The 22,541-nt window shown below is 35.0% G+C and overlaps 2 protein-coding genes across 2 annotated transcripts in view; both read right to left on the reverse strand.

Annotated features, from left to right (window-relative positions):
• Positions 1-5,710: 5,710 nt before the first annotated feature.
• Positions 5,711-9,585, reverse strand: LOC140147151 (neuronal cell adhesion molecule-like). Its single transcript, XM_072168931.1, has 4 exons — positions 9,573-9,585; positions 8,730-8,858; positions 7,330-7,417; positions 5,711-6,028 (listed from the first exon to the last, which is right to left on the reverse strand). Exons 1-4 carry the CDS (start codon positions 9,583-9,585, stop codon positions 5,815-5,817), a joined length of 444 nt encoding a protein of 147 aa, XP_072025032.1. The 3' UTR covers positions 5,711-5,814.
• A 3,766-nt stretch (positions 9,586-13,351) lies between these two features.
• Positions 13,352-22,541, reverse strand: part of LOC140148273 (neuronal cell adhesion molecule-like) — a 56,659-nt gene continuing 47,469 nt past the window's right edge. The window contains exons 10-11 of the mRNA XM_072170168.1: positions 21,059-21,146; positions 13,352-19,801 (exon numbers count right to left, since the gene is read on the reverse strand). Of these exons, the coding sequence (XP_072026269.1) occupies positions 19,582-19,801; positions 21,059-21,146 (308 nt within the window). The 3' untranslated portion in view covers positions 13,352-19,581. The remainder of the gene's footprint in view (positions 19,802-21,058; positions 21,147-22,541) is intronic.

Genomic DNA, 22,541 nt, shown 5'->3' on the forward strand with positions numbered 1-22,541 from the left:
TACACCCCTGTGGAAGACATGACCTTAATCTCCAACATAGGGAGTGTGAATTTCAAATTGGGTTGCCTCCATTAGAAATCTACACCCCTTGTGTGGAAGATTAAGGTCATGTCTTCTATAGGGGTGTATGGATTGCAATTGGAATAGGTAAGCAGGGACTGCCTTTTGAGGAGAGCAATCACTCTCTACTGCTCTCCTTGAAACTGATATAGGAGAGTCATTTTTAGCTCTCCTCAGTTGACCATTCTCTCCTTATATTGTATTGTAAATGCTCTGAACAGCTCTCCTTGGAGGTTCCAGAAGAGCCGTTTAATGCTCTCCTGCAAATTCCAAAAGACAGTCCCTGGAATAGCCCATTATCAATTGCAAACAAGTAATCTTACTATTAACATTATATTTACATGTATGTCAACTCAAAAGTAAATGAAACTATGAATTATATTTACAAAATAAGAGTCAACAGAGTATGATTTGATACTCTTTTTCATAATATTGTATTAATAATGTGACAAAGTTATAAATGTATGTGATGGAATAAATTGCAGAATGTGACTATTTTTGTATGGATCTTCATTTCTAATTCAATTATAATTTTGGTCATCTGGGGGAAGTTCTCAATGTTTGAGTCGTTGACAGTGAGAGTCGATCTTGTGATGCAGATATAACCAATCAGCACTGGCACCAAATTGACATTATGTGTTTACACACCAAGTTTGCATCCTTTCACTGGTGTTGTCATTTTAAACTTTCTTTAAACATACGTGATGCGATCAAGCAAAATCAGTCAGAACTCAGAAATATTAAATTTCAGTTTAAAATCAGTTATAAGATAGTAAAAAGCATTTACAAAGCTGCATTTTGCAGAAAACCCCATTGAAATTGAACAACCAGTTCCAAAAATATGAGCGATGAAAGAGTTTCCAAAACAAGAGGAAACAAAAGGAAATATTTCCTTTGATTAGCTATATCTCAAAATCAATATTTCAGAGTTTCAACTGATTTTGCTTGATCGCATCACATATAATGCTATCCAAAATTTTGTGGTCTCATCTCACTGACAATCAACAAAACTCTCTGCTCATCTTGCTAACTTACCATAAAACTGGGTCCTTGTGTCAAAACAGTGTCTATGGTGACAGGGTCATGGCTATGGAACCACACACCATCCGTTCAGCTCAGTTTAAATCTCAACTCAAAACTCACCTGTAAATTGATGCTATTTGATTTGAATTGTTTATGATTTGTTGTATCTCAACTTTTATGTTTGTGCTTAGAACCTTCAGTTTTTGTATTTTGTGTGAAATATTATGTTTTATTATCTTGGCGATTTTAATATTAAATTCAGTGATATATTAAAAGGGGCAGGGATATTAGCTATTGCTTTGGCTCAAACAGCTCCTTGTTCTTATGGAAATATGGTCAACCAAGGGGTATGTTTGTTTTAAGAGTATCCCCAGATTCAAGTACCTTGCAAGTTACTATGAAATGAATACTGTCTTGATTACCTTTTGTCTGTAATTCATTATTCATTCACAGTCTTTACTTTTGTAGAAAAGTTTCCAATGCTATGCTATAACATGGAAATAACAGAATGTTTTGAAGTACCCGGTAGGCTCTAAAGTCATGTGGGACAGCCCTCAGCTAGTTTCTATGTAATTATTTTGTGTAAGCTATTCCTAACCCTAATTCTAATCCTAACCCTAATTTCTTGTAAAACTACATGAATGTATAACCAATTTCCTGCATCACTTGATGTACACATATTTGATATGGAAGCACAATAATTAACTCCATGAGAAGCACTAATTATTTTATGTCTGGGACACATTTTTATTGAGACAATACAAGCCACAGAAGAGTACTGATATAAAACAACAAAGAATACTCAATAATGCTTTCTGTGCATCTCTAATACTCAAGCCAACAATAATAATAGCAAAGCGATCAGCTACTGATCTGATGGCTCACTCCGGGAAGAGAGTAGGAGGGTTACTGGAGTTTCCGGAGGAGGTGCAGCAATTTTGTTTTTATTTAAGGGTTTGGATAGCGACATTTTCACTTATTATTTGTGGGACCTGAGAGTACATCAGACATATCGAATTGCATTTGCACACGAGGAATGTCCTGATGATATCAAATAATTTTGATTTTTTGAAATTCACGATATACATATTTTATGGCAAATTATTACAAATTGATATTTTTTTAATTTAACAGTCCTCGAAGTAAATTGTATAACTATAAATCTAATGTTATATACTTAAAAGTGTATGTAGCTGGGATGAAAAGCTGTTCATCATATGAAAATGTTGGCCTTTCGTGTTGAAGATAGAGATATTTTCCCCCAAAACACCAAAATATTTTCTTTTGGGGAAAAATATATCGTCAATATGATAGGTCAAAATTTCAATTGATGGTCGGCGTTTCATCCCAGCTACATACACTTTAAATACATATCATTGAATTGATTTATAAGATTTACTTTGAGAAAAATTAAAAATATATCAAATTTTAATAATTTGCCATAAAATTTGTATTATATCGTGAATTTCAAAAAATCTAAATTATTTGATATCAGAAGGACTCCTATTCAGAATGCAATTTGATATGTCTGATGTCCTCTCGGGTCCCACAAAAAAGACTGCAAATGTTGCTATCCGAATCCTTAAGGATTGTATTTACATTTATATTTCAGTGCATGACATTAATGTTAGCCTCCTTGGAGACTGAATAAAAAACTTTCTTTGCAATACCTCCAAGAACTGCAATAGAGTTACTTTTGCAGTACACAGTCCTACATATCAATACCGATAGGATTTCAGTCATTGGCCGCATTTAGCATTTTTCTCCTATCTTCGGATTTGACTTACTTTCTCCCAGTTGCTGTAACAGTTTGTAAAGATATATATTATTGAGTCCTTCTGGAACCACAGCCCTAATTTCAAATCCTAACCCCAAAACATTTCTAGCACTTATCCAAAATTCTAACCCTAATATGTGTACCCTATTCTGTAACCCCAAATAAATGATAAATTATACACCTAAAGACTTCTCTAAATGAGCCGCTTTCATTGGCTGTCGAATTTGGCACCTTTCTTGGTTCGGTGACTAAGTCCTGACTAAGCCCGACCCTAGCCACAATGGGTAGCCATGTTAATGCTTGCTTTACAGAGCTTAAGTATTAATGACTACAATTTTATCGAGAACAGCAAGTAATGTAGCAACGTATCAATGTTTATCATAATGTTTAAAAAAAAGCAGATTAAATGTTCCTGATTATAACTAAAGTACTTCTGCACATCATATCTAGTTCAACCTCCTCTTACATCAGTTACAAAAATGTACCTAAATTAACTGACAGAAAAATATGGTCAAATAACAGATATACAAAATGACAGCTAACTTCAACATCTCATTTTGTACCACTTATTTCCTTTCTGGTAGCACAATTTGTACAGCCAGTGCTGACCAGCTGATGTAGGCATAACATAATTTACATATTGTGTGAAATGTTTGAAGCATAGAAAATCTATGAAAAGAAGCGACATACATTTATAAAACAAATATTTACAGAGTAACCAAGCTCTCAGAATAAACTTTGTTTATGGTATTTCTTAATTTTTAAGGGAAAAAAGATAGACGTGTGTTCCGCTGAAGTGTTGAGTATCCGGATTATATCAAATTATATTTTTTGTTTAGTAGTGGAGGATGGCATACAATAATTCAACATGTAAATAAACACATACAAAATGGGCAAAAAAATAGCAATATCATCTTAAACAAAATCCCCTTTGCAATATCTATAAAATAGAATCCTAGTTTAAGTTTAAAGAGATAGAATGAAATAAACTAGTAATCTAAAAAAAAAAATAAAACTATAATAAAGCAATATGTAGTTGCTTTATTTTACTAAATATTTATGTTCGACAAGCCTTAAAGTTTGTATAAAAAAATTCTGAACTGTACAAATATGGCTTAAACTAGACAAAACTTAGGTGACGAAAGAAATCAACGCTGTTCTACAGGCGGACGGACCTTTCAAGTACGGTCAGTCATTTGGGCATTTTTTGTGTGTGATGTTTTTTGCAAATGACTCTAAAAATCACCAAAATCTGTAAATAAATAAAACTTTTAAAAAAAAAATTTCCCCTCATTTTACATGTATTTTTTCAGTCAAAATATATCTATTCTTTGCCCCAAACAGCTACAGGCATACAACAATTTCCGTCAAACTCGGTCCACTTTGGCAAAAAAAATGCCTAATTTTACATGCATATTAAAAAAGAAAAATCTCAAAAACAGAAAATCTAGAGACATTGCTGTTGGGCCTGTAGAACAGGGTGGTTTTTTTTTGTTTTCTTTGTCGCCTTATTGAAGATTTTTAAAGGGTTGTTTTGTTTGTTCAATAATTGTGTCAAAACATAAATGTGGGCTACATCTGTCAACAAAACAGGGCCCAAATTTCACCAAGGCGATCTGTCTCACTTTCTATGAGTTAACAAAAACTGCAACTGATATATTTTTTCAGAAACTTTTCTTTACATTTGTCTATACAATATGGTGATCTCATTGACCAATCAACATAAGCCTTAGATAATTATCTAAGATAATTATAATTATCTTAGATAATTATGTAATCAAACATAAATTACATGCGATTGTGAAACAGGAACTTTCTGCAAAAAAAAAAAAAGGAATTATAAGAACATTTAAGCAATAAACTTACTAATCTATTTAACTATATAAGTTCATGTCTTATTGAACTTATTTACCAAGGCTTTTGTTGAGTTGACACATTATGTTATGGGCTACAATGCGTAAAAAAGATGCCACCTTAAATTATGTGTGTCGGCAATTGCAATGGGAAAAATACACACAAGCGCATCGCCTAACCATGCTTTATATACAGCACCATTTGTTCTTTTTGGTCCTAATTCTGACTACAGTAACAATAATAAACAACATCTAATTTGTGCTATGACCTATTCCATGGAGGCCAAAGGAGGCAGTTTTGAGTTACTATAATTTTTACCTTATACAAACATTAGGCCAGGATATACTGAAAACACCAAAGATTTTTTACGCCACATTTTTGCCTTTATCTCAATTTCAAATTTGCCGCCTTTGGCCTCGATGGACCAGATCATGGCACATTTGTATACAAACAATTGGGCTACATATTGAACATAACAGCAACTTTCATAGTATACTTTATCTAATGGTAACTTAAAATATCATACATAAATAATTTGCTTTATTTCACTAAATTTTTAATTTTCTATTAAAAACTCAATGTCAACCACCCTAAATTTCAGTAATTCATAATAAAATATGATAACAAACTTATTTAATCATTTCACATCGTTATTAAATAAAAGTCTGATCAAACATAATGGGTTTCAAAAACAACTACAGCTACTTCATCACCCACACTCAATATCTTCAGTGCAATCTTTACATTACAAAAATGGTTGGAGATGTCATACCGTAGAATTCCATCTCCAAGTTTGCCTCTAAATCTGGTGTGTTTTTTATGAAAGAGAAGAAAGGCAGACACCCTCCACAAAATTATTTGGAGTTTGAGCAACTTTATTACTGATACAAGCAGCAGTACAAACATGTATTATTGTAAGCCCAATCGTAGTGTTTTTGTGGAAGGTGTTGCCTTGCATCTCTTTTGTCAAAAAAATTAAAACGCTCATTTGGAGGCTTGTAGACATAATTCTACGGTATATGTTAACTTATCAAAATAGCAAACAAAAACAAATTGTTCAGTTTTATAAAATTTTCAAGAGAAGCACTGGCAAGCTGTCCTCAGACAAATGTTGCATACCCCCCAGTCCCGTCTTGATCCTTGTCTGGCGACCGCATTTTCTTATCACCATATTGTCCTATAAATGATCCTTCTTCGTCGAATTTGCCCATGCTGCCTTCAGCATACTCTTTCAAACTGTCTGTTTCACTACTACCGGGCTCACTCTCATTAAGACTAGGCTGTGAGCCATGGGTTAGAGGTGCCTTTTCATCACTAGAAAATAAAACACATTATTATTATTAAGATATTAGACAAGACAAGAGATTATGAAGAAATTTCGAATCATATTATCAAGATGTTATATTATTAAAGAATTAGCATTTTGATCTTCAGAAGTTAATTAAACAGTCTCCACTAAACATGGGTTTTTCCAGTTGAAATCCATACATCTGGTATGGAAGATATGAACTTAATCTCCCACAATGGGAGTTTGAATTTCAAATGGTCTTTACCTGAATGAGTGACTCCATTTGAAATTTACACTTCCTGTGTAGGAGATTAACCCTAACACTGGACCCTGCTTTTTGGGATCGGAAGTCAAAGAAGATCCGAAAAAGTCAAGGAGAAGAAGAATTTTGACTTGGCACCCCGGATTCAACCTTTGACCCCTAGCATGCCAAGCACACGATCACGGACCGGTAGCTACATGGGTTATTGCTGCCCGCCAGCAATTCCGTCGCATATATAACACTTAGGGTGATTGCGTCCATCATGAGACCCTGGGATTCATGCATGCGCAGATTTTTTCATCGTAAGATTTTTGGGTGTTAGGGTTAAGGTCATATCTTCAATAGGGGTGTATGGAATTCAACGTACCTCAATAGTCCATAACGGGGATGCAAAAAACTTCCTACGTACCCTCTTACAAATGCACTTTTCACATGTTCTGCAATTCCATTAATTCTCTGTGACAGCTTTTGAAAATGCCCAAAGTGACAATCAATCAAATATCTGACCCGCTCCCACACATCCAGATATAAGTCACTAATTTTGAAAATTGAGTTTTTGATGTCATCATTTGACATTTGGTATAGGTCTTCCGCTTTCATTTGATATCAAAATTATGTTTCTGGGACATGTGGTCCTCATTCTACGGTCTTTCAGTGGGAAGGGGGGAAGCGACACATAAAGAAAAGGAAAATGCAAGAAAAATGACTTTGAAGTTGTAAAATGACATGTTAAGGTCAGGACTTGGTTTTTTTGAAAATGCTAGATTTGGGTGTTTTAGGCGTAAAAGAATATTTTATTTCCAATGGTAGGTTAAAGTAAACATATTAACGAATTTTGGAATAAAAACTGAAAAACAAAATATGCAAGGTTTTTTACCCTTTCCTAAATTTGACTCGCCTTATCTCGAAATGGCTGAGTGCGACTTATGGCGGGTTTCTTCAGAGCGGGTCACATATATTTTGTCACAATCACTTTATGTCATAATCACACACTCTTGTTCCCTTTACCATCTCCTTAATTGGTCTATATGCTAATGAAGGGCATCAATTTGATAAATGACTTACTCTCTAGGTTGGAATTCATCAAATCCCCCCTGATCCTTGACAGGTGAGAATTCTACATCATCCTTAAGCTGATCTTCTTTATCTGATACTGTGGGTATAGCATTAGAAAGCAGAATACAAAAAAAAATATTACTGCATAAAAACTTGAGTTATTAAAGCAACAATCATGAGTTATTAAAACAAACTCACAGAGATATGAAAATCTGTTTTCTCCTACATGAATGGCAACTCTTAGACCAATATTGTGTCAATTCAGGACACTATCTACATTGCAAGCTTAGTGCATTGACCTGTCACAGGATGACAGCAAGAGTAACAATATTCCATCAAACTGTGTCTCCTCACCGTCCCAATGCAAAAGGTCCTACGCCCAGTCCAACGCTCATCAAGGCATTCAAAATTCATCCAAATATCAGCAAATAAAAACTGTTATAAATCCTCATTCATACCAAAAACACTGGTGGAATGGAATCCTCTGCCTGACCACATAACATTTTCAGGCGGCTTATCTCGGCTCAACGCCAACAAGATATGACCCAACTTTTCTGCACCATTCCTGCTAGATTGGCTCCAGGGGTGTTTGGCAGACACCAGAACCAGTTATCGTCATCCACAAACTGATGATGATGAGCAAATTTATGGTTTATTGAGAGGAAACGTGCATAATTAGCCCCATAATTAGTCTCCCAATGATGATGACAATAATGAAAAGCAATATTTTGTCTTGTTCATTTTGGTCTCAATTTTAATGGGCAGAATACAATAAAGTTTGGAAAATTCAGTACGTGGACACAGTTCCTAAAATACTGTAGCAGAAAGACTAGCAGGGTAAAAATCGCTGACAATATACATTATTTTGTTATACTTATCTTTCATCTGTTTTAACCAATCAGTAGCACAATAGCGCTTGGTGCTTAGGTCCTATGACTGGTTACAACAGGTGAAATATTAGTATGGCAAATATATATGACCAACAATGTTGGTTTTTTTGCTGGTTTTCCTGCTACGTTTTTTTAAGGCAATGTCCACGTAATGCGATCTCACAAGTCATATCCTAAACGTACATACATATTGGGGATTATTTAAAGGAACTGTGTATGATTGCTCAGTGTGTATGCATAAGTGGTTATACTTTTAAGGGGCCGTGCAATAATTATAGATCCCAAGGAAGGGGGAAAATGTGTAAACAGCATGTCAAAAATTGCTTGCACCTCCCTGGGCCTGCCAAAAATTGCTTGCCCCGCATCTCAGAAATCCACATTGATGCACTGAAACATTGCCTTCCATGTAGAGTTGCCCACAGTTTTACATGCTAGAGCAGATATAGGGAGCTTGTGATATACAAGACCAAAACAAGCCAGGTGGTAGCTGATGCTTACAAAGCTAGTACAGAACCTTACCATAGTATTTGCCTCCTTTTTGACTCTTGATTAGACATACAATTAGAATGATGAGAAGAAGTAGAGTGATGATAACAATGAGTATAATAAACCAGCCTTCTACTTCAAAACCAGGGTCTGCATAAGCTCCTGCAATGAATAACAAGAATAAAAGATTAGAAGTTTGTATGTAGTAATTACCAATGATTATTTATAACACTTGTTATAGGCAAATGAAATATCAAAATACAGTATTGAAGCTTAAATTTGTTATCTTTTTGATTTAATTATAATACCCTAGCACTGGGCTTTCATTCACTCTCAACAAGAACAAACAGTGACATCAAATTATGAAGTAGTACTATAATGTGCCTAATTGTTCCCACAAAAAGAGTAAAGCTGTAAGTTGGTGATTTTGAGATCTTCCAATTCAGTGAGTTGCTATTCTTTGTTTGAAGACACCTGTATAGTCAGTAGTATGTCCTTTGTGAATGGGAATATGCTGTATTCTGTTCCCATTCACAAAGGACATACCACTGCCAATACAGGTGTCTTCAAACAAAGAACAGCAACTAAACCGGTGGAACATCTTCAAACTCCCAACTTGTGACTTTACGCTCATCACAGATGTCGCATGTATTTCAAAAATTCAAAAATTGCAGTTTGCTCCATTGGATGCCCTATTGATTTGTATGAAAGTGTTACCAAAGATAATCTAACACTAACTACCCGAAGGCTACAGCACAAAGTGACTGCAAGCGTAGTATCCCAAATGATCCAATTGCGGGATCATCCAAACACACATAATACACATGAAAACATTGGCCAGGCAGTGTACACATCCCTTGTTTCAGTGCTCCTCACCCGACGGGTCCATTGTTCAAACCTGACCGGAGAAAACAACTTTTCTCTTCATCTTCTTTCCCCGGTGGGTTCAGTTTGTATTTAAAAGTAGGACGTATGACCGTTCCAGGATTTGAAAATGACCCCAATTTCGCGGGGAATCAAGGAAAATTTTCCCCCCAAATACACCCCCTATTTTTATCATTTTGAGGATGCATTTTCATTTCACCCCCTTATCACAGGGAATCGAGGACATTTTTTCTGAAAAAATCCCCTATTTTTACCATTTCAAGGAGGAAATGAGGACAATTTTTTTCGGAAAAAATACCCTATAAATTTTTTTTGTGGAACTACTAAAAAACAGACAGAAAAAATAAAAAAAACAAAAACTGTAGCGGTAAAACACAGACGAAAATTCCGCGGATATTTCTTGAAAAGTACTCCTAACTGAACCCACCGGGCTTCTTTCTTCGTTTCCCTTTGGTAAAAGATCCTCCAGAGTGTTATAGGTTAAAAGCACATGACACATCTTGTTTGATGACCATTCATTTTTATTATGTTGAGCTTTGGTATTAATTTGATGGGATGTGACATTGATCCATGGCTACACTAGTATTGTTTATAATCGTTGTTGTCTTGTATGATTTGTAATTTGCTTATTGAATAGACCAATATAATAAAATTTGATATAAAATTGCTTTTAGTTGTAATTTATTAATGTTCATCCATTAGCAGAGGTTCCAATGCTATGCTGCAGTAGTAGCCTGATTCATGTGGGCCAGCTCCCAGCCAGTTGTGAAACATTTGACCAATTTCTGTTTTTTTACCGTACTTGCTAAAATATGAGCTCACATTAGGGATTTCAGTACCACTAAGTAATTTGATCAGGAAGCATGAAACCCTCTTTCAATATGGAGTAATATGATGTATAGACAAATCCAATTTCACACATTCCTACACCTCAATGGCTGCCAAAGTTGGGTCCCCGTCGGCTCCATCTCACCAAAATGTGAAATGATGCAGCCTTGGAGGGTATTTTAAACTGCATTCTATCACCTGTGTGTGTGTGAACGGTAAATGTTCCGAATGGCATCCTGTTTTAAGTGGAACTCCGCAAGGCACTGTGCTAGGCCCTCATCTCTTCTTATTACATATAAACGACATTCACAATAGCGTTTCAAGTACAACCAGGTTATTTGCAGATGACTGCCTCCTTTATCGTCCTATAAATTCATCTGCCGATGAAGATGCACTCCAAGAAGACCTTAATACTATGGTTCAGTGGTCTGAAGATTGGGGAATGAAATTTAACCCAACTAAATGTGAAAAAATGCGTGTTTCTAGGAAGAGAAGCCCAGGCACCACTTCTTATAGCATCACTGGAGTCAAACTAGAGGAAACAAACCACACCAAATACCTAGGTATCCACATTGAAAAAGATCTCCGATGGAACAAGCAGACCCATTATGCTGCTGGCAGAGGTATTGGCGTCCTAAACTTCCTCAGGAGAAATTTCCATCATTGCTCTTCCTCCGTCAAAGAGAAGTTGTATTGTACTTTGGTGCGTCCTCACCTGGAGTACGCGGCAGCATCATGCGATCCCTACACATCTAAAAACATCGCCTATTTGGAAAGAGTCCAGCGACAAGCCGCCCGTTTAGTTACCAACACTTATGGCAGAGATACCAGTGTCACCCAGCTGCTCAACACTCTTCAATGGGAGCCCTTGAAGACCAGGCGTGAAGCACACAGACTAACATCATTTTACAAAATGCAAAATGATCTTCTGGACATAGACTACCAAAAATTCACAGAACCAAAATCAGACCGTTGCAGAAGAGGCCACTCAAACCAGTTTGTTATCCCGACTCGAACCACCGACGTATATGCAAATTCATTTTTTCCGTGCACCATTAAGACATGGAACAAACTTCAGCAGTCAACTGTTGCGCAACCAGACCCCTTCAAGTTCAAGTCATCGCTCCTGCAAGACCCAGCTCTAAACAAAAACTAATCCACCCTCGCGAGCCTCCAGTTTAAACTTCTGCAAGGAGATTTTTGGAGGATACCAATACCAAGTACCAAGTGTTACACATAGACAAAAGAATAATGACAGTGTACAACACAAAAGAATCTAACATCGAATTTTAAGCGGCTTTAATCCACCCAATTGGGCAGTCACTACACCAGTTTGGTGCATGCGGGGACCCGTCATGGCCAACCAAATCCTGACCATGACTTGGCTCGTTGGATTCGTCTATATGCAGAGTTGTTGTGTTGAGTGAAAGGTCCAATTTTGTCTACAGAATTCACCTGTTCCTTGGCTATTCTACGTTGTAGTGATCACGTCACACCTTGGTTACTGGTTCACACTTGGTTTGCAAACCTGCTAGCAATCCATTGACTTGGTACTGTGATCATTTTGATCATGGTTCCGAGCAAATATAGCATGAACCAGTTGACCTGGTAACAATCAATTTTGACGTCACACTACAACGGCAAATTGTAAGAATTTGCTCTTGTTTTGTTTTCTTAATTATTCAACGAAGGTCTAAAAAATGTTTGGAAAAGTCTGTAAATGTCTCAAATCCTTATTCTTTACCGGAGAAGAAAGTATCTAATTGTGTTTGGTTCTAGGGTCTTTGATATTGATCAATAAGATTGAACGTGTATGGGTCGCAGTAGAGTCTATGACTTTACTCATGCACTTTTTGCGAGAGAAATTGGACCCAATAATGCATGTGTGCATCCAATACACAAGCCCTGCAGGCCAGGAGTGCATTGGACACATCAACATCAGCACAAATACATTATTGTGTCTAATCTCTTGAGCAACAAGGGATCCGCATTTATCATGTTTATTAACTTATTTAATACACAACCAAGAATTTCTGCTATTTTTTATAACCAACAAAATACTAAAAATGTTGGCAAATTTTACAAATATCAATGCACCCACATTCCAAGAAAAATTAATCCCTGCAAGACACATCACACAGTATGCGAAACTGCGCACAAGTGCAATTATACAATATATATGCACTTTGTATATTTTTCTAACAGCATTTCTGATTGGCTATATGTGGTTGTAAGAATGCATGAAACACCTTTTGTGCATCCAACTATCATTGCAGCAATTTCCTGCATTCTCTCAGTCAGCGGTTGTTCCATCCATTGCACTTATCCAATTCTCACATCTGTCAAAGGGGATACCCTCATGAAATCCCTTTTGGTTTGTACAGGGGCTTTCAGTTCCATCCAATTTTCTCCGCATCACCAATTTGATTTTGCTTTTGTATTTATTGGGAGTTTATTCCCCTGATAAGAAATCAAACTTTTTGAATTGTTTCACCAAGAGGTATTTATTTTATGACATGTTTTGTGATTTTCCTTATTGAATTGCAACAGTTAGTGTCCCTTTCATGTCCAAGGGCACCAGATGGAACAGCTGAATCACGGCAAAAATGTATCGATCTATCACGAGTGACGTCATGCCGACCAAGAGAATGCTTTGATATATTGGGGTATTCCATTCAAAATCCACACTACCCCCGTGGAAGATTCTAAAGTTTAAAATAGAACAGATGGGTAACTTCCATTTGAAATACTCACCTCAGTTGTGGAAAATATAGGTAAAGCCATATTACAGGGGAGTATAGGTATCAAAAATAATTAACCCTGACCAATTACATTTGAAAAACATACTCCCCCTGTAGAAGATTTTTCCAAAATCTTCCACAGGGGTAGTGTAGCTTTCAACTAGAATAGCCTGTTTGAATTAAAAACACGACAAGCAGTAATTATTTTATGTCTGGGACACAAACAATTTTATTGAGACAATAAAAGCCACATACAGTACTGATTTAAAACAACAAGGAATACTCAATAAATGCTATCTGTGATCTCTAGCCAACAACAATAATAGCAAAGCATGCTTTAAGGGATACACACAACAAGGTATATCTATCAAGCACTTACAGCATTTTAAAAACTACAGAGTAAAATTTTGCATTTTTTCGTAAAAATAATTATATTTTTGGAAAAAAAGTTGCGATCATTCAATTCATTCAATTATTACATACACCCTTCTTAAAGTTCTATTCACCGATTTCTTTCCTTTATACAATAAATCTCACTTCTCCTTCTGCAATCATGTAGTCTCTTCAGCAGTCTGGTTGTGTGTTGCGACATCATTATGGGTTGTGCAGGAGACTGTACATTTTACACCTAAAATCTTGTGTTTTTATAATAGAAGTGAGAAATAATTCAAACAGATGTCCATTTTTGATATTATTTATAAATTTGTGTTTTTTCCTTTATAATTTACAGCTTGATATTGTGTCATTTCTATTACTGCTACTACATGGTCACAAGTCCCATTTTTACCAAGGATTACAGCTTAGTAGGACTACAATAGATACTAATGCAATGGCTGTGGTCAAACTTGATGAAAATGGTATTCTTGTGTCCCAGATCATCGATACAACTGTTGATATATGAATATGTTGTTTGGCTTCCAATTCAGCCTGTATGTTTTGATGGTTACGCTTAAATCGTGCAATGTCACAGAAATGTTCAAGTTTTGACCACAGCCATGCATTTTGGAGACATACAGCACCTCGTCTACAGGGATGCTTAAGTTTTATACAACAATGAACGCCAGTGCTATGTACACACCGACATAAAATAGACTCTATGTGGAAAAGTAGTAGTAATAGTCAATATTAACCTTACATTTACTGTACAAACAAGCTGCCTTAGCATATATATGCCTTCTTCCCCATTCAGCACTGCTATTTATTATATTATATAAACAGTAAAAAGAACTGAAGGTATATTGTGCACAAGCTCCCCATTTAATATATCTACAATGAAGAAAGTAATATAACTGGAATAGGTTTCAATTATCGGACTGAATTTGGTCATGTTTTACCAATACCAGATGCACATGTTTTTTCCTTGCAACGACAGCGACAAACAATAGATCATCCACTCCCAGTGGAGGGTGCTTTTTTTCCAAGACTCCCCAACTTGTTCAGTTTTGAGCCTCATGACAATTTACAACTAGTTTGTAGCCAATCTACAATATGAATGACATCTTTATGAAATTGCCTACCTGTGTTGATAAGAAACATACTCAAAACCTATGAACATACAGCATTTTGGTATTGATTAAACATGAACTGCAGCAGTTTTATTTCGCCTTGTACAGAAAGCTGCAAAATTCTACAGCACAAACCATAATCTCAAGCAAATTATCATTAATTATCTTTTTTTCATGAATTGATACATTTACAGATTTTTTTTCTTACAAAAATACAAACAATAATAATGGTAGGTTGAACATATCACACAATGATTGTACGTTAGTATATGTCTATAAACCGTGATAAAGAAAATAGAGACACAAAAACAAAATAACCTGATTAAGATTATGGCTTGTACCTCAGTCCCATTAGTATGAAACTGTGTATAATTCTGCATTCACTAGGATTCACAACATGCTCATCTATCAGGAGCACAGTTCTTTAACCCTAATACATATGCACATTCATTGAATGACCTTTGAACATTTGGGTACAAAAACTCATACTCTGAAACTTGAGGTCGAATTTTGCAATATGATTGTTTAATTGAGGTTATTGAACTATGCCATTGGGATGAGGCCATTGTGGTCCATAGTGATTACAACATAAAATTTGAGAGTAAACCTTCACCTTGCATTGAAATATTAAAAGTCTCAGGGTTGTGTGAATATTTCTGGTAGCCATAGCAACCACTAGCCACTATAATCACTGTGGTTACCAAGTCCTTCTTGGCTGCCAGTGGCAGTTTCAACCATTTTCCCCACTTTATGTGCAACGAAGGATTGTACTTGCATTATATTTCAGTGCATGACATTAATATTAACCTCCTTGGAGACTAAAGAACAACCTTCCTTTGCAAGAGTTGCAATAGAATTACTTCCTGCTTAAATGTAGTTAAACCTTGCAATGCATCAATGTTTATCATAATGTAAAAAAAAAGCAGAATAAATGTTCCTTATAGCTAAAGTACTGCTTCACATCATAACAACTCCTCTTATAGTTACCGGTACCTAAATTAAATGACAGGTTGCCCAAATATGGTCAGATAACAGATATACAAAATGACAAAATAACTTCAACACCAACACTATTCAGTGCCAAAAGTGGGTAAGTGCAATAGCTGCCATGTATAGATTGAGTACAACATACTGTGTACATTGCCAAATGTTCACAGGGCAGCTATTGTACTTAACCACTTCTGGCACTGAGCAGCCCAGTCCTCATTTTGTACCACTTATTTCCCTTCTGGTAGCACAAATTTGTACGGCCAGCATTGACCAGCTGACAAAGGCATTATAACATAATTACACGGTTGAATCACACAAAAGTTGTGAAATGTTTGAAGCATAGAAAATCTATGAAAAGAAGCGACATACATTTATAAAACAAATTTTTACAAAGTTTATATAGCCGAGCTCAAAGAACTGATTTGTTTTTAATGATATTTCTTAATTTGGCTAGATAGGACATTTCTATCTTTAGGATAAAAGATAGAAATGGGCTTAAAAACTGGTTTAAAATCTTAGTATTCCGTAGAAGCGATATTTTTTTATTATCAGTGAAGTATGGCATACAATTTGGCAGCCAACATAATTATGTTTTTATATTAGCAATAGGAATACACATGGATCATAATTAAAAATCAATAGCAATATGTAATTCAACATGTAAATAAACACATACAAAATGGGCAAAAAAATAGCAATATCATTTTAAAAAAAAACCTTCCACAACATCTATATAATAGAATCCTAGTGTAAGCTTATGGAGGATAGAATAAAATAAACTACTGATTTGTTTTTTTCTCCTTAAATAAAAAAAGACTGGCAGGAAAAAAAATAAAACTAACAAAGCAATATAATACTAATAGTTGCTTTGTTTCACTAAATATTTATGTTCGACAAGCCTTGAAGTTTATACAAAAAAAATCTGAACTGTACAAATATGGCTTAAACTAGACAAAACTTCAAGGCTTATTGAAGATTTTTAAGGTTGTTTTGTTTGTCCAATAATTATGTAAATACATAATATGAGCCACATCTGTCAACAAAACAACAAAACAGGGCCCAAATTTCACCAACTCGATCTCTCTCACTTTCTATGAGTTAACAAAAGCTGCAACTGATATATTTTTTCAGAAATGTTTCTTACTGGTTGTCTATACAACATGGTGATCTTATTAACCAGTCAACATAAGCCTTAGATGATCAAACATAAATTATATGCGTTTGCGAAACAGGAACTTTCGGCAAAAAAAGGAATTAAAGAAATTTTGATTAATCTGTTCAACCTAAGAACCTGTCTTACTGAACTAATATACCAAGGCCATTGTCAAGTAGACACACATGTTATGGGCTACAATGCGTAAAAAAGACAGACGACGCCTTGATGTGTGTCGTTAATTGCATTGGGTAAAATACACACGAGGGCGCCGCCTGATCACGCTATATATACAGCACCATTTGTTCTTTTTTTTTAGTCCTAATTCTGACTACAATAACAATAATAAACAACAACATCTAATTTTGTTTACAAACAATTGGGCTACATATTGTATATGATACCAACTTGTATAGTATAGCTTCTCTTAATATGGTAACTAAAAATATGCAATGATTAAACAAATTTGTTATCACACATTACAGTCTTAATATTATTAAAAACTTAATTTTCGATTAAAAACTTATGGAATAGTGCTCAATGTCAATCTACTTAAAAAATTTCTGTAAATTATGATGTAATACATACAATAACAAATTTAATTAATCATTTCACATGATTATTAAACAAAATTTCTGGTCAAACGTCCATATGGATTTAAAAACAAAACTTTTCCATTATGGAAATCTCACCATCCACGCTCAATATTTTGATTTCATACATACACATGACAAAAAATGGTTGGAGATGTAATATATGTCAACTTATCAAAAATGGTAAACAAAAACAAAATTGCTCACTTTTTTATGAAATATTCACGATGGAAATGATCAGAGCTGTCCATAAACAAGCATTGTACATATTCATACAAAAACGACTTACGTTTATGCTCATTTACATGCTTAGCGGGGAACCGTACATTGTATGTGTCTTTTCTTTTTCTATACACCAGCTCATAAATATTCATAAATTATACAACTTACATAATTCGGGTACAATATGAGTACTTGATATAATTTATAGATTGGCTACACATACATACACACCAAGGTTTTCTTGATAAAATATGCAACCTGCATTACTTAAACCACAATTTATCAATTGCGAACCCATTTTTATACAAATTGGTTCTCCTGTTATTAATATAATAATGCTACCATTGACAACATTTTGGAGCATTATGTTTACATTACAGTCCATTTGAACTGTGGAAATAGTGGATCATTTTCCTCTTTTTGTAAAATTTGCGAGCGATGTTCCTCACTTTGAGCCCTGATACTATAAACATTTTTAAAAAGTGATCACTTTTTTTGATATAGACACAATTATTTTGTAATTTTAAAATGATTAATTGGAAAATTTCAGTGCAGATATGATACAATGTGCAGATTTCAGATTATGTGTCTTCAGTTGATCAGTCACTTTTTTCATTTAAATTCCCCATAATCATTTCTTTTTTAATCAAATCAGTTGGAATTTTGAAGAGAAAATTGAGTTAAATGTGTAATAGTGAGTTAATTCAGTACCATGAAAGTAAATGCATTTGTATTACATTCAACGAATGGCTAGTCGAACGTTGACGGAATATATCATATGTTCTGGAATATTAATATGCCAGTCAGAGCACCATTAAACTTATCCATGTGAACCTTGGTAATTAAGTTCTAAATAAACGGTTACATATTCAATGCTATAGATCATTCAGCATAGCACTATAGATCATTCAGTATATAAAGGAACCTGACCTGTCACGGTACATCTGCTGTTGCATTTATTTTTGCATTGCACATACATAGACAAGGTTCCTCCATACACGAAATGGCAAACCATACTACAAACCGTCATATATTGTAGATGGTCATACTGACCTTTGACCCTACGAGTAATCAGGTATAGACAACTTTAAATATCTCATGTTTGACTGGTTGTCCATGGTACATGCAAATTTGCAGTACCCTGAATACTTAAATACAAATGCAGTCTCTTTCACAAAATCTTGACTTGCTGCCCTCGTTAGAGATCCAACATTCTTGTTAAAATTTGTGGTTTGACCACTGTTAAACACTATCACATACACATGTCAATTTATCATACATCATACTTGAAATAATTCAAGGATTATATATTTTTTTGTTTTATTTTTTAATATTTTTTGTATTATAAAACATTAATTTTTGACAAATCTCACATTCCAATGTTGTACACTGAACTATCTAACTAGTTACATGAGCTTAAGTCTTATTACAATACTAAATACTATTTGCACTTAATGTAGGGTTGGATTGATTATCTTAAAAAATGTACAAGTCTAGCAGTATATAATTATGAAATAGTTGTTGGTTTTACACAGAGTTTTCTTACATCTTGCGCCACTTCGAAGCACGCAAGACTATTTTAAGGTGAAATTTTTGACTTAACTGTAATAGGATTTTGTTTATCACCAACACAAAAATGATTATACACACAGCGTTGCCTTCTTCCAATAGCGCCACCTATCGAGCGATCAACTCCAACTCTGCAGTCAAATCTTCATCACTTTGGTATTTTGTCCAATAGTAGGTCATGGATATGCAGCAAGAACTTGCTTGGCCAAAGTTTCTTGACAAGCTGTGAGTGAATCCTTTTATGCCCAAAATGACTATACATAGCTGGGCAAATATATATAGATATATATATATCCCTTTAGAGTACTACAAGAAAATCCCAAAATTCCCATTTGCAGTAGTTTGGAAACAATAACATTAATAAGAGTTCTATTTTCAAGAGGCACTGGCAAGCTGTCCTCAGACAAACGTTGAGTACGCGGCCCCATCTTGACCTTCGTCTGGCGGCCGTGTTTTCCTATCGCCATATTGTCCTATGAATGATCCTTCTTCGTTGAATTTGCCTGTGCCGCCCTCGGCGTACTCTTTCACACTGTCTGTTTCACTACTACCAGCCTCACTCTCATTAAGACTAGGGTGCGAGCCTTGTGTTAGAGGTGCATTGTCATCCAGATTACCACTAGAAAATAAAACACAAAAGTTATGTAGTTATATTATGATCATGAAGATACAGTTTGATTAAAGGCCCATTCAGTGATCCCAGCAAAGTGTTAAACAATTACAATTGTGTATTGCTTAAAAGTGGAAAATAGGTCATAAAATTTTGAAATGAAAAATTTGGCAAAAAATGAGGAAAGTAATGACAAAGTTGAAGCCTTATTCAAATACAGTTTCATGTAAAATGTCTCATTTTGTCTCTAATACATGTCTTTTGGCTTAACCACTAGCAGGTTATGTTAGCACATCTAACAACACTAACAAAGATGCCAAAATCTTAATTTTGATGATTTTTATGATCCTCTGGAAGAACAAATCACTGAATAGGCCTTAAATTTATCAAAATATTAATTATTGCACAAGACCTACATTGATCTTCATTATCAGAAGAAACAGCCACCTCCACAGAGAATGGGGTTGTCACTAACTCCCTACCTTTTGCAAATGTATATCTTAAAGATGACAATAAATCAGCAACTGAAAAATCAAACTAACCAGAGTCGTCCAATACTTGTGCGTGCATTCTTAACACTAGACAGACTCTCCTTACTGTTATACATGTAGTCTTTAAACACACATGTCAAAAAATTTGCTGTACTACATGTATATAAACACATAGTGATTACTTATACTAGTGCGAAAATTTAGTTTTATTCAAGTCAATTCAATAAAATCAATACATATATGCTTGACCCCCAAACCTTTACCTTATAAAGACTATAGTTTGATCAGATTGTAATCAGCCTTATAACATCACGTTTCAATATCAACATATTTGATTGTTTTGTGACATCTCGCCAGAAGCATCATGAACTATTAATTGAAGTCCTATACTTTGTCTACTTTCTTTAACACACACAATATAGACCATACAAGTAACTCTTAACGTGGGTCTTATTTTTCGTCATCGTAGTAAAAGCCTAACAATTCCCGCCGATTACGAGCTGATCAAACTATAACTCAAAGGAATCCATGAGTGTGCAAAAGCCACATAGAGCACATAAATCTTCATTACACCTCTTGTTCTTGGCTGTTCAATGATCGTATGTTCCATTAATTCTCTGCGACAGCCTTTGAAAATGCCCAAAGTGACAATCAATCAAATATGTCACAAATGTTTTATGTCGCTATCACACACCCTTATTCCCTTTACCGTCTCCTTAATTAGTCTGGTGAGAGAAATTAACATATATGCTAATGAAGGAGATAAATGACTTACTCTCTAGGTTGGAATTCTTCAAATCCCCCCTCATCCTTGAGGGGTGTGCTTTCTATATCACCCTTGAGCTGTTGTTCTTTATCTGATACTGTGGGTAATAATAAAATCAGAATACGATAATTATTAGTTAAAGCACAAATATTGCCGCATAAAAAATAGAGTTATCAAAACAAACTTACATATATGTGACACGATCAAGGGGAATGAGTCACATGTCGGCCCTGGTCGAAAAGGAGTTTTACACATGTATCTAAAGAGGACATTTAGAGCTTACAGAAACTGAAAACCCCATGTTGATACAACTTTTCTTTGTGAACAATATAAAACAAAAGAATTTTAACACTTTCTTTGCAAATATCTCAAAATCAATATTAGCGACATCCGACTCATTTCCCTTGATCGTGTCACATATAGAAAAATTTGTTTTCTCCTTCAAAATCAACTATATTTAAAAGATGGTAACATACTTATACTTATCACTATGGACCATGATGGCCTTATCCCAATGGCATAGTTCAATAACCTCAATTAAACACTAAAAGTGCAAAATTTGACCTCAAGTTGCAGAATATGAGTTTCTGTACCCAAATTTTCAAAAGGTCATTCAATGAATGTACACAATTATTGGGGTTAAAGAACTGTGCCCTGATAGGTGAGCATGTTGTGGATCCTAGTGTATTATACTTGAGCATATGTTTAAGAGGAGTTTGCTTTCAAAGCAAAAATGCAGCTCATTTACAATTCATTGTGTAGCGCTACATGTTAATCATATTTTTTTAAAAATTTGTAGTCAAAAATGTGTGTAGAAACTGTCTGCATCAAATACTTGTAGTGCAATGACCTGTCAGCCATTGTCATCCATGAACTGATGAAGATGAGCAAATTTATGGTTTACCGGGAGGAAACATGGATAATTAGCCCCATAATTAGTTTCCCAGTGATGACGGCAAAAATGAAAATCAATATATTTAAGGGTATCTTGTCTTGTTGATTTAGCCTGTAACCATATTGAATGCAGTATGTAATGAAAAATATTAGTGCTTTCAAGATCAACACCGGTAATGATTTTTTTGGTATCTTAATTTATAGGCTGAGAATGTTATCCTTGTTAAGTACCGGGTGATAAATCACTTTCTGATGTATATCACTTTCCGATGTATATGCCTAAAGAGACTCTCCCCATTATGCACTACTCATTGCTTTATGAAGTGAGAAATTGTGGGAAAACCTAAAACAACATCGTGCCAAAATGATGCACCTTTAGGGGCTGTGCAATAATTATGAGCCCTGGGGGAGGGTAAAAAATTGGGGGGAAGACATTTTTGGGAGCCAAAAGGGGGTGCAAGCAATTTTGGCAAGCCGCACAAATTCATGGGGCGCCTTTTTAATAAAACGCTCTAAAAAGGCTTAGGAAAACAGTACAGAAATGCTTAAATATGCAAATTTTCCTGCTCGCTGCACTCGCAATTACAACATACATCTA

The sequence above is a fragment of the Amphiura filiformis genome, chromosome 3, assembly GCF_039555335.1.
Source record: "Amphiura filiformis chromosome 3, Afil_fr2py, whole genome shotgun sequence".
NCBI lineage: Eukaryota > Metazoa > Echinodermata > Ophiuroidea > Amphilepidida > Amphiuridae > Amphiura > Amphiura filiformis.

What these genes read in the sequence shown, in the direction of transcription:
- LOC140147151 (XM_072168931.1), bottom strand. An exon ending in AAAAGGAGGCAAATACTATG is followed by an intron (nt 7,418 to 8,729) that starts GTAAGGTTCTGT and finishes CTATACCCACAG; the next exon opens with TATCAGATAAAGAAGATCAG. An exon ending in GATGAATTCCAACCTAGAGA is followed by an intron (nt 6,029 to 7,329) that starts GTAAGTCATTTA and finishes TTTATTTTCTAG; the next exon opens with TGATGAAAAGGCACCTCTAA.